Source organism: Convolutriloba macropyga, chromosome 8 (assembly GCF_964194025.1).
Source record: "Convolutriloba macropyga chromosome 8, txConMacr16.3, whole genome shotgun sequence".
Classification (NCBI taxonomy): Eukaryota; Metazoa; Xenacoelomorpha; order Acoela; family Convolutidae; genus Convolutriloba; species Convolutriloba macropyga.
Window position 1 is genome coordinate 28730966 of NC_134475.1, and position 17518 is coordinate 28748483.

The 17518-nt window shown below is 36.6% G+C and overlaps 1 protein-coding gene across 2 annotated transcripts in view; it reads right to left on the bottom strand.

Moving 5' to 3' along the window:
* Positions 1-12468: 12468 nt before the first annotated feature.
* Positions 12469-17518, bottom strand: part of LOC142344061 (neuronal acetylcholine receptor subunit beta-4-like) — a 94223-nt gene continuing 89173 nt past the window's right edge. For both annotated transcript variants that reach the window (XM_075395538.1, XM_075395537.1), the window contains one exon: positions 12469-13045. In XM_075395538.1, coding sequence (XP_075251653.1) covers positions 12573-13045 — 473 coding nt within the window. In that variant the 3' untranslated portion in view covers positions 12469-12572. The remainder of the gene's footprint in view (positions 13046-17518) is intronic.

Below are 17518 nucleotides of genomic sequence, written 5' to 3' on the forward strand. Positions count from 1 at the left end.
GTTCTCTGGTAACCAGTTGGAGGGACCGGAGGGGGATAAAGATGCCCAGTAATTCCTCGACTTGACTATAAGTTAAAAGTAGAGGTAGGGAATTATATTGCGGTGTAGAAAAACTAATGGTAATGTTACAGAGTTTTGTTTCATGTTAATTTGATAAACTTTAAATAGCTTCTGCGTTCTGAAATTATTTGTGGTAACTGGTTTTCGTTTCAGCATGGTTGGTAATTTGAAGGTGTTATATCCCGGTGAAAAACTTAAATTGTTTTCTGCTACTTGTCTTGCTGTCACCTTGGGGTAACCTAAGTTCAAAATCAATCACTGAAAGTTTATTTTTAGCAAATCAAAAAGGAAAGCATTCATTTTATTATTTTACTTCACCCAAAAGGGTTTTAAAATAACTTTAATTAAACGAAACTCAAGGGGTCTTTAATAAGCGTCATGTTCAGCTAATAATCAGTGGGACAAGCGATTGGCTTGGAAATAATTGCAATAAAGTTTGCTATTTGTTTTGACAGCACTTGTTAGAATGAGTATTATTATATACAATCATGAATCAGTTTTCAACTTAGCGTTGAATGCTTGCTTGGCTTACTGATTTATTGTGTTTCCCGAATTTGTCTCTCAGGGAGGGTAAATAGGCGCTTCAGCTATGGATGTAAAGTCAGAGACCACTCAAAATAAAGTTACATCAGAAGTTTTGGTCCCAATTGATCTGATTATAGAAATTTTCACTTGCGTACTATCGGCTTGCCTGACTGTCACTATTTGGGGGGGGGGGGGAATACAACACATTTGAGAGGAATACAACACATTAAACAAATCTCACGTAAATTTACAAATTTACCAAAACAGTTAAGCTGCACTCGTGTTAAGACAAAAATTACATTAATTTTACCTTTGAGTTAAGAAAAAAAATAACTTTTTTAACGTAAATTTACCCTAACTTTCTTTTTCTAGTACCAAACAAGGAGGTTCGGTAATATGCGTTTGCACACAATGTTCCGACCCCACTCATCCACATTTTTGAGTTAATTGTCTACCAAATGATGAAGAGATAGTTATCGGTGTATCCAATAACAAAATGTTTTAAACGCAAACCAGCAAATTAAATACTGCCTCATAAGAGGGCTGAGGATACCTGCTATTAAGAAAACTACGAGAAAAGACAAGCGATAAAATCATATAAAAACAACAAGCCTTAATTTTGACCAAAACTCAGTGTATATTTCAAAAAAAAACTTAACAAAGTGGAAACAGCATCAGATAAAACTTAACAATTTTGCTTGCGCTCCAACAGAAATGATATGGGAACAGTCTTTGTTGAGAATAATTAACATGTAGACACGTTCATATGCTCTTACTTTTTGAAAACAATTAATTTCAAAGACAAGAAAACCATAAGCTATCAACTGAAATCGTAGTATAAGCTATTGTTTACCTCCATATGAAGACATTGGAAACTGTCTGGATCCAAAATCTCATACGACTACGAAAAGAACAAATACAGAAAACATAAAGAAAAAAATAAATTTTGCGCGAAAACTGGCGACGGCTGTTATATCAATCTTTTCACTATAAACATTGAATGTAATCAATTAAGCCTTCCATCAAATGAATTACTGCAATACGGGATTTTTTAAATGTCATGAAAGGACAGGAAACCAAAAATAACCACAAAACTTGGACAATTTCCAAAAATTATTAAAAAAAGTTTTGAAATTGTTTAGAATCAAAGCCCAAAACCATTATCTAAATGATAAAACAGCAATGAAGACTTTGTTCTAAATCACTTAAAAAAGATGCAAACTCTCGTTTTGCTGAGACTACTCTGCAAGGTGACAGAGATAAGACAAAAGTGGAAATTTCAAAACAAAACCATTGTTTTTTAAACAGTGTTTTTAAAACCATAGATAACAACAAACAAGCTTTCAATTAAAAAACAAAAAGATTAACTTCTTACGGCCTAAAAAATTAATTAGAAATGTCATTAAAAAGAGTATGTCAAAAGACTACAAAATCATAACTAATACAGGCAGAACTCAAAATTCAGCAAATAACTTTACACAAGCAGTGTTGAAGCCAAAAAAATTTTACGCTTTTTCGCCGAAATTATAATTTTGGAAGTTGGCGTTTAGTCGCCCGCAAATAATTACCAAAATTTGTGCTGTGATTCGAATTAATCCAGGTCTGTAACTAACATTAAAAAATGCAAAAAGTGTTTCAAGAGCAAAACAGCGGCCCTGTACATTTCGTTTTATTGTTAAATTAAGAAGTGCGAATAATAGTCATTCGAATGAGTTACAAAATTCTACAGCTAGGCCAGAAATAATTTTGATATGGGTGCTCGTCCATTAAAATAAAAGGTTGTTCCAATTTTCATTGAAGTGGCGAAAATGAAAAAAGTCCATAAAAAATTATAATAAACATTTTGTTGATGCCATAAAAACCATGAGTTTTACTCAGAAAACACAATTTTTGTTCATATGATATGACCTTCCTTTAATTGAAATATAACGTCTCATTGAAATTCACCAAATCAAAACACTTTTCTGTAATTGGAAGGAAAATGAAAAAATGTTTCAGAATTGACAGAACCAAAATGCAATCGAATTCTTTTTTCTTTGCAAAAATCAACAGTGAGACCAAAAACAAGTGGTGCTATCGCTGTGTGGCTTTTGAAAATTTTATTGGTTCAATTAATTGAGTACTAAATGTTTTATTTAAAGTAATTGTTAGTATATCAAAAATAAATGCTGCATTTTGCTCAAACATCAATTCAAATTAGCGAAAGGCCACCAAATTGTTAGTTCCAGAACCTTTAGGAATCACAGGTAAAAATAGACCTCACCTGTATAAAAGAAGATTGTGTCAAGTGCTTTGTCTCTGGAATACTGGTCAATTTGGACAAAGAGGGTAAAGAAGCATATATGGTACAGTTTTTCATAAAAAATTTAAAAATTATTTTCAAAATTTATTCAAAATTTCTGCTTAAAGAATTAGTTTGCACAATTCAGAATATCTGTATTTATATACTCAAGCCTAAAAAGATTGAGACTATCTTTATTAATTTTACTTTTTTATACTTTTATACTTTTTTTAAGCAGAATGGATCGAAATTGTCAAAAAATTAAGAAAAAGTGAGCCTAATGTGCACAAAATATTAAACCTCCGTAACTCTTCGAAAAATTTTTTGAAAAAAATATTTGTAGATTGATTTTATGCGCTAGACGTGTGATGATACCACGCACAACTCTTTACGATGAATAAATGGTTAGGCGAAAATTGTTTTAACAAAAAACCAGTTGAGCATATAGTTCCTCCCCGCACTAAAGTGGTCAGAATATAAACGTACCAAGTACCAAAATGCACCGTTTTAGTAATACTGTTCTTTTTTATTTTTAGGTCTTTTTAAATAATTTTCTTGTAACAAAGAATGATTTGATTGCTACTCAAATGGTTTATTTTGTGAAATCAGGTAAAATCAATAGGAAGCCCAAAAAATGTAGAGATCTAATAGCAGGATCTTTTTTTGACGAAATACTGAGAATTGGAGTTTTGATCATTTTAAGCGCCACATTTCACCATTGTGCCTCAGATTTCAAGAATTACCTTTCCATCCGAGATTGCATCCGAGGTGTCATCAAAGTATACAGCTGTTTCACAGAATTGTTTTCATCTAAAGTTAACAATTTTTAGCTATTTTTGCTGTAGTTTACAGCCTTTTCCCCATGTTTCAATTCTCATAAGTTCTATTTTTTTCATCAAAATTTAAATTCAGAGTGTGTCATCTCATATCCAACATTGCTTAGTTTCTCACGATTCGAAACATCAATGAAAAAGCAAAATTTATTAGAAATTATGCAACAATTTAACACAATTGACACTTTCTTGGAAGTGATGCAGCAAAATTGACTCTTTTGCCATTAATTGTTCGAAGCGTAGCGCAACTTTTGAAACTACTGTGAGCGTTTTTTGTGCTCAAATTCTATAACAAAATAATTCATTATACTTTTCTAACTTTTTTCATATTTCTCAATTGAAAGTTTGTTGAATAGTAAAGTGTTGTGTATTGTTCATGTTTTTCAAATTTTGCTAAAAAAATTGCAGATTTCTTATACTATCCGGCTAAAATTGCGTTTGTTTTTGCCTAAATTTCGAGAAAAAGCTTTGCCAAGTAATCTGGCAAAATTTTCAATTTAACTTGAAAAGAAAACACTTTTGATATCATCGAATGTATCATTATGACTTCCAAATGAACTCATTCTTGTTTCTTTGCCAACTTCATTTTTTGTGCTCATGTTAGCCCTTTGCTCATCTTGTTTTTTTTGTGATTTTTGATTCCCAAATTTTGATCGGTATTGAAAAAAAGAAGAGACACTGTTTTGAAAATTCAGTTAGACCCTAAGAAAATAACCAGCTTGTGTTTTATTTTATCATTCCCATAACTAATTGTTCAAAGACTTATTGACATGTTGAGCTAGCGAATTTTTTTTGGAATTGAATAAAAGACTTCACTGTTGGCAAAAATCATTTTTTTTTCAAAACTTCTTTTTGATTTTTTTCTCCTTTTCCCTTTTGATGCCATAGATTCCATAAACATGATGGTCTCTTCTGATAAACTTAATTTTGTTGGCTTCTGAGGGGTTTTTGAACCTCGATAAAACTTAGTTTGTTTTTTTTTTAATACAAATCGCCGAAAAGTTGTTGTAGAATACTTGAGCAGACAGTTTTTGTGGTTCGAAGGGAGCTTATGACCATCTCTCCGCTCCCTTTTACCCCCCCACTGCCCTGTTTTCATTGTCACTCTGAAACTAGCCTTCCCTTTCTTTAGATAGATCTAAAGTTTCTTAACTAAAGTCAACCCTAGCGGGTTTTTGAGAGCAACTTTTCCGACAGTAGTTGATTAATTTCCAGAACCGCTATTGTTTTGCGAGGTTTTTGTGTTATAATTCAGGTATTGACCAATTGCTAAGGGCGATTCCTGATGGGCGATGCACCTATTCTCGGGTCTTCTCAAACGGTCAAAAGACTACCTAAGGCTCAGGCCAAGGGCGAGGTCCACGCCATTAATCAATTTCTTTCTAGTATCAGTTGTCTATCAAGTAGCTTAATTTTCACTCAGTGAAGTTTTACTTCATATTTATTTTATTATAGCAATTTTTGAGTAATGCATTAAGTTTTAGAGTAATGCATATACATAAATTGGTCTGTTCAATTTGTGCTTTTGCTCAAAAAGGCTGGAACGTCCTTCTTATTTCTTGTTCCTGTTTTTTCTGGCATATTACGTTGTGAATATGGAACTCTGTTCATAGCTATGTTGTTTGTCTTAGTCATTATTTAGCATTGGCTGAACTTTCTGTCTGCTACCAAATTGGATATAAATCTTTATAAGAAGCGAAAGAACTCTTTTAGCCCATTAATAATTAATTGATGAGTTTCGAAAGCTGTTTTTCAAACAGAAGAATACTTCGTACGCAATCAATCAGCCCCCAACAAAGCATGTTTTTTTTGCAATCAAAGATATTACTAAGATCAATTGTTTGCCAAGTTATTTAGACCAGAGGTGAGGACTTGGTAACCAAAATACACCCCCTTTTCATCCTTTTATGACGTCAGGGAGCATAATCGGCCTTGTTTTCCAATTGACTCCTGGGGGAATCTTGTTGATTCACGGAAAAAAAACTGGAACTGCCCCCATTCGCCTCCCATGACTAGCATTGCAATTTATATAAACCTTAAAAGGTTTCAAAAACGCTGGGTGGCGGGGGGTCAGCTTCGGTATGGGGCTTGCTGCTTAAGATGAATAAACACAACGCAAAATTGTTTAAATTGTAGCAATGATCCTGCTTGACATGAAGCCAGTAATGTCTGTCAGAATGAATTTGCGGTAATTTTGAGCCAGTCCGCAAATTCCGGCCGGTGAAATTGAAAGGCCCCGGGAGACGTTACCCCTCCCGCCTACACGGGTCTTCTGAGGACATTTGTCTGCTTTCTTCAGTGGTGTAATTTTTGCAGTGGTTCTTTTAGGAGCAACCTAACCCCTGTTAAGAGGAGCTTGGCTTGAGAGAGCTCTGTTATCTCGTTTCCTGTGAATACATACTTTACATTGCTTTCATCATTTTATTGTTATTTCTAAATTCAATTATGTGTAACTATTAACAGCGCTTAATGGATTATCACATCTATTTCTTTATTTCTTCTGAACCTTTTTGAACAGAAAATCACAATGTCAGCAAAGTTCATCTGAGCTGATGTAAGCGGTTATCATATAACTTGGTTCACACTTTCATCTCTCAGAATTCAAAATAGGTTATGTGAGTCTATAAAAGTTTCTTTTAACTTGTGTTGTTAACGAATCTTAAGCAGCTCTGACGCCCATAAATGACATCCTGGCGTCTAAGTAATTCTGACTAGGTCAGATGTTCCTTGAACGTTACATGTATTTTAAAAAGAGCAATCAAGAGATGCAAAAAGAACTCGATGCTTTGTTGCTATAACTGGGTAAAAATTAAATAAGTGGAAAAAAGTTAGCTTAGCCGAAAATATATTTTTTTTGTTTGTGAACTTTGTGCCCCCCCCCACCCCAGTATGTTATGCTCCCACAGTTAGAGAGCACGTGCCATTACATAGTAAATCATTATGTTGAAATATGGCACGTGCGTCGGGGGGTTGCAAATAAATGCACCCACTAAGCTGGGGCACAAACGGAAAAGATCAAGTTTTTGTACCAAGTTAAATTTTTCTTTTGGGTTAAAAGTTAGACAGGTATTGTCGCTAGAAAGAGTTGTCTTTGAATGGGACGTGAAAATGACCGTGCTCGATGAAAAATTGCTATCACCCTAAATAGCTGCCATAATTTACTGCCTCTCGTTGCAGCATGATCTTAACATCTTTTACTGTAAGTAAACGGCTGAGAAAATGTAATAGCGAGTAACACTTAAATTCCCTGTTCACATCAATTTTTTTTTCAAATTATGAAGTTGAACCAGAAACATGATAGTGATAATCCAAGTAACTTATGTCAGTTATTTAACTTTTTTTAAAAAAAAATTCAAATTTGACATCAAAACTATTGTTGTTAATTTGATGATTTTCTCAGTTTTAGTTAAACATGCCCTCAGACTTGCAGTGTTTCTATTAACGTAGTTTAGTGGTAAAGGAGTTAGATTCTTCTTAGCTCATGGCGAAACGCAAACTGTACTTAGAATCGTCGGTGGTGTAAAAGTTTGTTTCATTCCTTGTTGTTCCACGCTACAAAGAGAAATTCTGTCCTTGTTCTACTAAAACATCCTTCATGGATTCTTGAGCATCAATTTCTTTGAAAGAGTTTTAGCTACTGCATGCAATGCAGTACAAAGATCTTACCTCTGATGACTTATTTTGTCCTAAATGATCTGAAAGCGTATGTTGAAATTTGTTCTTGAAGAACATAGGAAATTTTCATAAGTAGATACTGGGAGTAAGTTAAATAATTTAGGTCAGCTTAGACAAGTTAATTAGCTATTTGAACTTAGCTTTCTGTAATAAAGGGTTGTTGTTTCGAAGGCGCCAGAGAGGGGAGTTGACTGATATATCTTAAACAAACAAATTAATGAACAAAAGCATATTGAGCTGTCAAAATATTTAGTTGAATTAGCAAAGTTGTATTTGCGCATCCGACCAGAGTCGAAATGAATAATTTAAATATAGAAAAAAAACTAAAGAACGAACATTTGAAGTGAACTAGATACTTTGAACATAATTTGAATTTCAATTTTTAGTTAATAAAAGTACCATTTTGAAATTGCAAAATAATGCCCCCCACCAAACCTGGTACCTCTCAACTCTTTAAGTTATATTCATCATTGGACTCTGAAAATTTGTGGGAATATTCCCATAATCATTGATCATGTATAACAGGGATGCGCGACCAGTTACACTTTTTCGATCTGAGTTATTAGCACCGGAAGTGGTGTTATTCGGCGGTCTTTTGTTATTTCAAGTGAAAATTTGATAGTTTATGGATGAAATAACGATATAAACCAGTCGTACTAGCATGTCCTTTGTGCAATAATGTATTGGGTGATCATGTGAATGGTTTTGAAATTTGTGGGAGAAATTTATTTGCGTTTTGAAATAAGAAAAGGCAATTTATCGGTTTTTTGAAATACCCTGGGTACATAATTTGTCCGGCCGCTCCTGGGATGGGAAGGAGTCATTGGTTGATAACCAATTAATGATGGGAGTAACCCCCAATGGTCCTCTTTTGCGGGTATAATTTTCAGGCCAACCAGACCAGCCACCCTCAAGTTATTAACCCCGGAAGTAGTGTGATTTGAAGGTTGTTAGGTATGTTACTGTGAAATATGTGTGTTAGAGTAAGAAATAGTGGGATTAATCAGTCGTTGTGTCATTCACGTCTGAATTAAGGTTTCTGCATGATCTTGGGAAGGGTTTAGGATGTAAAATCGAGGTTTTTAAGAGAATTGGTAATTAGCAGAGGAAGGTAGTTAGCGCCTAAATTGAAATAGTGTTTTTTTTTTCGAAAAGTTGACGTCGGATTGACCTTAAATTTGTATGATTAATTTGAGTACAGGTAATCCGTTTTGAAAGTCTGATTTGGTCAGATTTGACCCCACACCAACCTGCACGGAACTAACGCACGCCCGTGCTGCGGAACATAAAATTTGAATTTCTCGTGAAGTACTGGTATCAGTCTTATGATTTTTGGAGGGTCAGTGTAACTCCGGGTGCGACCGGAAGTCGGTGCTGCGGGATAACCCGAGTGCCGAAAATCGGAAAATTGCCGTTTTCAGCGTCCGAATGATTTCGAAATGGTAATAATATAAAATCCTGAGACAGTTAGTGTCAAAAGTACCCACCCCGGTCAATTTTGACGAACTCGCTTTTTTCTGGTTTCGGCATCCACAACTCCTTAAAAATATTCAAATTGCAAACGACTCGCAACGGCTGATGTGTTGGTCATGAAACTTGACAGGCAAGTTGGTGGCACCCTAAGTTTACTAGAAATTTTTAACCGAAGACATTTTGACCACTACTTCCCGAGATATTGAGTTCTGAAATTCGGGGTCAACCGGGAGGTCGATGAAAAGTGTGCGCGGTCATTGCTCGTGTTCTGGTGGTAGTTAGGCCATGAAATATTGTGTGTAGGCGTAACTGTGAGATGATTTTCCATGACAATAATTGGTTTTTATCAACTTGACCCCTCATTATGGAGGGGTGACATTTGGATGAACCCTAGAGGTCAAATTGTGGGCTTTCAGGAATATTAGACTTTTCGGTAGTTTTTAACTGGGGAATTACATGAAATGTTGAGAAGACTCAGAATGACTATTGCTCTTAGATTTGCGCTTGAGTTTATTTATTTATTCAACACATGATGTTTGACAGAGATTCATTGCAGCTAGTTAGTTTGATAGCGGAAATAGAGGAATAAGAACTTTTCAGAGCAACGTTCAATGTTTACTAAGCAAACAATGATTGACATGTCAAGGGCTTATATGAGATAAATCGATGTGGGTTTGTTTACATAAGAGTACAAAGTTCGTTTACTTAAGATAAGGAGAAAGTTGAACAGTGGCTGATAGCAGTTGAATGGCAGAGCATAATTTGATTTTGGTTTGTTTGCATAGCAAACAAAGCCCCCTACAGAATGTGACAGATTTCAAGTGTAAGTTGCAATGTTTACTTAAGAGATTAAGGTTTGTTTGCTGAAAGTAAAAGCGTATTGGTTGAGTATAAATTAAAGTGTCACAGATAAATTTTGGCAGTCTTAGCAGACTTGGAGATTTTTGGGAGAACTTCAGAAGTTGGACATAGGAGAGATTTTCGCACATGCGAAAGATTGAAAGTGGGACTGAACTCTGGAAGTTTGTAATTGCAAGACCAGTTGGGATACTCCAGTTTGATTTAGTTCATTTGGGAAGTGAACTACGGATAATGTTTTTATTATTTTATTTACTATTATAAATTGTCTTGAGTTTGTACTTTCCATTGATGTGCAAGTAATATTTCATACTTTTGTTATCCATATAAGAATTGATATTACGAGCCCCATTGTGAATTAACTTATTTCAAGGCAATCTAATTTGCAACAGCATACAAGAGTGGAGTGGAAATTGAAGAGGGGAAATTGCAGAGTAATAAAGTAACGCTTGCTTCACCAATTCAAAACCTTCGGTTTATTTTATTTGATCAATCCTCTGGGCGACAGAATCCCCTCACTGTTGACCCTAGTTAGCAATTCAGAAGACTAGAGTTCTCAATTGCTTTTTTTTTGCAAAACGCACCAGGAAAGCTTGGAATTGGTTAATCAGGGTTGTTTTGACCAAAACTTTTCAAGTTCTTCATCTGTATACCGTTATAGTTAGCCGAAATGCACTGACTAAGGTGTTCTTGAATAGTTTTTTTTCGCAGACCTAAATTGATGTTCACTTTAATTTGCTTTCTCCAATGGCTCGTTTCTGTTATAGCCGCTCTCACGTCGATTTTCGCCCCCGACTGATGCATATAATATCATTTTGTTTGGATTTCATACACACATAGTCAAATAAACGCAAACGGCATTTAAGGTTTGCAGCGAAGTTTTGAAATTAATACATATGTAAGAAATCACAATTTGCATATAAAGTAAGCGAGTAGCCGTTGAATAATGCGTGTTTTATCAATTCGATAATTATCTTGTCGAAAACTTTTTTATCAATCTATTTTTCAAGTAATCGAGATTAAGAGTCCTTTCAATTTAGCTCTGATGACGACATGTTACCGTTATCAAAACAAGTATCGATAAGTAACAAAAATTGAATTTCTGGATGCAAGCTGATTTGCTATATAAGGCTGGGGGGCTATAACAGAAAAACGCTTTTCCAATTTTCTCTTTTTCAGCTTTCCAATTTCTGTTGGTTGGGCATCGGGTTGCCTAAATGGTTAAATACATATTGATAGACCTTTTCTCGGTTTATGTCTCCTTTCTACTTTATAACGTTCAATTGTTTTCAAATTTGTCTCAAGTTCTACAACATAAGTTCCCTCTTGATCCTCTTTTGAAATTTTACAGCCGAAACAAAAAGTCATACAAACTTTAAACAAATGCAGATGAATTGTTGGTTTAGAGACGGGATATAATTGTTTGGTTTGTTTTGCAAACAACTGATAATGTTAGTGCATCGTTTGATTCTGATTTTGGAAGTATCGAATAATAAGTGGATTAAAACAAAATTTTCAAGCCAAATGAAACCAATAATGACCTTTGCTGAAAAGCAGTACTTAGATATGCTTAATTTGCAAGCTTAAATGTTCTTTTTAGCCTCATTTTGTTTTTGGGTACTTCTCTTGGACAGTTGAATTATAGGTCCTTTTGGACAGTTTTGCCCTATTTTTTTTATCGGACACCAGAGTTGCGTACATTTGTAAACTAACGGATTTTAGTCAATGCATTTAAAATTTATAATGGTATTTGAAATTGATTTTCAGTTTTAGATTAGTTTTAAATAGATTTGTAGTTTTTTCAAACATCAATGTTTTCCGAAGTTTGTGAATGGAGCTCAAAACTTACTTTGCATAAATTGTTTTCGAAAAACAATGTTTGAAATCCTTCCTATGCAGTGCAATTTAAAATTGCTGTTGATGAAATTTTTGTTCACTCTTATATGTATTCAAAAAGAGAACACAACACATGCCTTATCGTACAGTTGCTAATTGTTCTTTTTTGATACTTTTCCGAAATCAAAGAAAGAGGGTAAGAATAAATTGATTATTGGTGAATACAGAAGTATGTCTGATCTATGAAACTAAAATATCACTTTTATTACAACTTCACAGTTCTACACAGCTAAGGAAGCATCAACAAAATCTACATCTAACACAAATTAATTATGGACTCTCGTATGAAAGTATTCAACAGCTATCAACCTGTTTAATAATATTAGGGGCTATTTTCAGCCCCACTTTTTGTGACGACATTTGAACTTTATAAGCCTTCGATTGAATGGGAAATGAATGCGAGCGGTCAACAAAAACTTCGAAAAATATCTCTTACGCACCCTTGACGCAGAAATTTGTCCCAGAGAAAAGTTTTGTGGGGGAAAATTTATGGGTTATTTTCCATTATAAAAAGGCTCACTTCATATAGAGCGTACAGGCACTCCACTACCACAACAATACCATTATTGGAACTATTTTTCCAAGGGGCTCTAATGAGAAAGAACCAATTTTTGGTATTAATATTACCCCTAAAAACCGCCACATAGTCTTGGAAGGTTCCTTAATGATTGCCCTTATAAGGTTGAGAGTGGTGTTGGTTTATTACGAGCCAGTGCTTCTACCTTTAAATAATATTGCGCTAATATGTGGAAATTGGCAAGCAACAAGGGTAGACATTGCATAACACTCAAATAGTATAATTCATCCTTTTTGGTCATATCCCACAATCACGACCCTTTTTACATGTATTAAGGAAAGTTTCGTGAAGTTAAAACGGTAAAATCGACCACAAATGGTCCGCTCTATTTGGCAGGGGCGCTGGCTCGTAATGAGACAAAAATTTTGACGAAAAAATAGATACCAGATTTAGTTTATGGTAAGTAAATGGCAGGGCGGAGAGCTAGAACTAAATACATCAATGTCATTGAATAAATACCAATATAGGTGATTGCCATTATTTTGTCAATCATTTCGGCTAACTTCATCCAATCAGTCTTAGTCGGACCCCGGCTACTTGCTTCCAAATTGTCAATCGACACCCGCAGTCTCTCCAACACGTCAACCAGACTACTGTTTACAGCAGTGGGTTGGTTTTGGTTTTGATTGGTCTTGATATTGTAGTTTTCGACTCCGGTCAGTTGGTTTAACTTCTCATGCACTGATTTTGAATTTGATCTTTTGGGGTTCTGATTGTTGACTGGATTTGATTGGCTTTTTCGTCTCGGCAAACTATTGGTATTTAGCATTTGGCGTTCGAAAGTTGGAGTTGCTTCTAATTGTTTGGACGAGTGGTTTCCGTTGGCTTGAATTATGTAAATTCCATTCGGCATTGATGAGTCTTTAGCTGAAGAGAAACGGCTTCTTGAGAACATTGGAAAAATTTCAATATTCGGAGACCAAACAATTGTACAATATTTTTTAACATATTCGATAAAAGTATGATTAACCAGTTGGTTGAAATTTTAAAATACTTGTTTAAAACAACAATTTTGCTCATGTTATGAAAGTTTTTATAACTTGAATATAGTAAAGCATTCTGTGATTGTAATGAGAGAATAGTTTGATAACATTTATCATGAATAACTTTCCCCATTATGAGGAACTGTTTAAGCAGCACGAAACAAAGTGTGATCATTTTTGTGACCTGATAGTGTTCTTTCGGTTATCATAATTCTTGGTAATTTTCAAAGCTAACAGGACAATTTTTAGAGCTCTTCCATTTGTGCTCCCAGTAGGTTGTTGGATATATAAAGTTTTGTGTTCGAAAAATTTTCACTAATAGGGATTCGAACCCTCGACCTCCGTCATTGAAGACTGAAGCTTATACAGATGGGCTATCAGGGCCTTGCAATAACGTATCTTATAATCGCTTTTGTTTCAGCAGCAGACTTAATTTGTGAGTAAGTGGGGAAAATTCGCCAAAATCATTATTTAATTTCATTTTCTTGAAAAGCGGAACCACAGCATCTTATTCGATTCAGTTGCAAATCTTCCATCCGAGCTTATATAATTTTTTAAAAGTCTTAAAATTTTTAAGCAAACGTTTGCAAAAATCGCCACATTTACGTCACGATGACAAAAATTTTGTAGTCGAGCCCGACATGTGTTGAATAGAGAAGCAAAATGGAGGAATTAAAAGTCAACTAACTGTTCCAGCGCAGCGCTTTTGGTTTTGGTAGACAAAATTTTACTGGTCAATTTTTTTCAGTTATCTCAAAACTCAAAGGCAGCAACAAAAAAATACTCTTCAGGATGTGATTACCGTACTGTAAGAAAAAAGAACTGCGTAAGCCTAATGTTAGGAAAGAAGGAAGAAGACAAACGCCAGCGTGTTGCCGCAGCTTAATTAGATGAGGCTGAACTAATGGGTAATCGTGCATTGTTTAGTCACCACTCAAGTGAACTAAACTTACTTAAAGATAGGGGATTCGATAGAAGCCAGAAAATTGTTCAGGATTGGGTAAATTCGTTTCCACCCGGTAATTCATTGACTGCTGCAAGTGAGTTAAACTTTCCTCGTCGGGTTCAGCAACCATTTACCATCCCGTTCAAGAAAATGCCCTGAGTAATCCTACAGAAAACTCAAGTAACGTTGCCGGTAACTTAAATCATCTTGAAATGCTATCTCAGTACACATGGCTGAGAGTTTCAATTTCTGTTGCTCAGCAAGAGGCATTGTATCGGTAATACCTCCATCAATTCCAGCAATCTGTCAACGATAGAAGGGTTGATCAGGCACATAGTCCCTCAGGCAGTGGTGTGGTGAACCCAGTGAACAAAGCATCAGCCGTCGTACAGAATGTCGCACTGCCACCACTTCAGCCACCTATTCAAACTCCCTGGCTACTGACACCTGCTATGGAGCCATCGAACTCCTACAATTTTGTACCAGATTTTTGAACAAGCCCACAGCCAAACCAAATCACTCCAGATCAATCCGCTGTACACTTGAGATCGAAAAGCTCTAGTATGCCTGGTCAGCTGCATTTGACCAACCCTCCTTTTGCACAACGACAGAGTCCACCTCAATTTAACATTCCACACGAAACTCAGCTCCCTTATAACCATTCCCCGCATAATGTTCCTCCACCTCCAAACCGACACGCGATCCCGCCAGCCTCAATCCCGCCTCAACAATTATAGAGTCCTCAGCCTCCCGTGACTCCGTTGTCTATTCCAGCGAGCGCAACAACGTTTCTACCCGTCCCTAACAATTCACAGCAAACAGTGTCCATTCACCCCAAGCCCGCCTGTTACTGTATCCCAACGCACCGAAAAATTCCCCTAACAGTATTCTTGATCTAAACTTGTGGCGTTTTCCTCAGAAAAACCCAACAAACGTAAATCAGGCGACAAATAATGCAGCCGTTTTTAACAACTTCTAACCAACCCTACCGCCAAGCAATGCTAACCCCGCCATCATTCATCCAATCTTTTAATCAACCCCAATACAAATTAATAACAGCAACTACGCAGCAATCTGTAGCATCCCCGTTAACCCCTTCAGTACAGCTACTAACATTGCCCCACTTTTTGTCACGCCCTTTCTACCTCCAACATTTGAGCATACCGCCGAGATATCATTGTGCTGGGGTGGCCTACCGCATTTCACGCTTCCGGTGCCAGAAACAGAAAATGCAAGCCTGAACAAGGCATTAGCTGAGGCCATAACTAGCTAGAAGAATGACCCGCTACCCACATGGAAGTTGTCCCAAAACAATGGGGATTCCTTACAGTTGCTCGAAATTGACTCTCAGTCTCTCACCGATGACGTTAAAACTGAAATATCGTAACACCCTTGTAATTGGTAAAGCTAAAACAGTTACAGCTGAATTCGCCTACTGCGGCGCAATGCACAAAGATGAACTGAGGACCTTAGAACGTAAATTTGGCCAACCACAGGCGGTCGTAAGTGCCCATTTGGACAAACCTAGCAGCTTTCCACCATTGAAGATGCACAATAGCGATAACATCATTAACTAATCAGGGTGCACTTCTAGTCTTGTTGGGTTCTTTAAATCGCTCTCACGCGATTCGGATTTAAAGAGTGCTGCGTTTCACACTGCAGTACAGAAGCTACTGCCCAATTTTAAGGAGTCAAGGTCACTCTTCACTGTCAAAAAGCATTAAGTGAAACCTACTCTTCTGGATATCAGCAAGACTGAGGATACTATCAACCCAATATAATCAAGACAAAAATTGCATCAAAGCTGCAAACACGCAACAGGAGACTTCAAAAGCAGCAACAGAGCGCTTCGTCATCTATCCCTAGCTGCAAGCAAAGGCAGTCATTGGCAGCTAGAGATTTGCAAGGTACCGCATTAAAATTGACTGTCAAGGGTATAAGTCAAGAAGAACTAAGTGACACAAAAGTGGTCCAATTGACTGTAACACCTCATAGAGATCAAGACTTCGACGCATTTGCTGTACGTCCTTATATAAGGGAAATATTAAACGTGGGTTCCGACATCATTGACGTTAAGTCCATGCAAGAACCTAACCCCATCTGGCCGTTCTAGATCCAGTAAGATATAGCTATGGAGAAATTGAGATGTTACTTGGAAAGGATGTCTACCATGCCATCCGCGCGTTAGAGTACTTTTCAGCCGACGCAAAGAACTCATTGTTCGCTGTTCGCTTTCCCATAGGTTGGGTTCGAAGTGGCCCATTCCCGTCAAGTTCAAGTTTAGTCTCGACGTGTTTCAAAGCAAATTTTCAACAGGATTATGAACTGGCTTGTCAAGTTAAGTCATGGTACGACATGCAAAACTGTACAATGCGTACAATCAAGTTGACCCATGATCCGCAGCCGATGCTTGCGCGCATGAAATACTGGGAACAACAGCTTTTCATTATGGCCAAAGATACGATGAGGGTATGTTGTGGCTCATGATGACAACATCCAGCTCCCGATTGACTACTTTTGATTACTGGTGCAACTTAAATCTCTCGAGTAACAACATTGAAAGATAGTTACGCCATCAGTGAGCACCTTGAAAAATGTTATTTAACAATTCCTGACGGTCACTTGGTCGAGCAGCGGTCGGATGAAAACTGGTACCTACCACATTATCCCGTAACCAACCCGAATAAACCGGGGAAAGTGCATTGGTTACTAACTGGTGCAGCGAAGTTCCACGGTAATTTTTTGAACAAATCTTTGCTCAATGTCTCCAAATTGCTCCAGAACTTCATCCATGTACTTCTCAGTTTTTTGTCATCATTAATTTGTCAGGTCCGCAGATGACGAGGGTATGTTTCTCCAGGTTGGTGTCCCAGACCGTGACCAGCCATCACTCCGTTTTTTGTGGCAGGAGGACCCCAAAAGAAACGGTGTAGTGTATCAATACACGCGCCATATTTTCGCGGCTAAAGAGTCACCCTTTTGCGCTAACTATGCATTGGAACGCACGGCCAGAAAAAGCATAGGTCAGTATCCGGAAGCAACGAGAGCCGTCTTAGAAAATTTTTCTTTGAACGATTACCTAGATTCGGTGGAGACCCCTGAGAGTGCTCTCAATAGATCGAAGGAATTGGTGCATCTTCTCCATCTAGGTGGGTTCGAGCTTATTAAGTTTGTAAGTAGTGTACCAAATCGTGCTGATCAAATTTATGGGTCACTGCAGTCAAATGAACCAAAAGTAATCGCGTTATCTAAGGAGGAATCTTCGCATGTGCTTGGGTTGAAATGGTATCAGAACAATAAAACTCTAGTTGTGATTCGAGGTACCTCCAGTACATTAACTAAGTATTTAACACGACGCTTGGTACTGAGCCTAGTGTCTAAGGTCTTTTTTCCCATCAAGGTATTCATCAT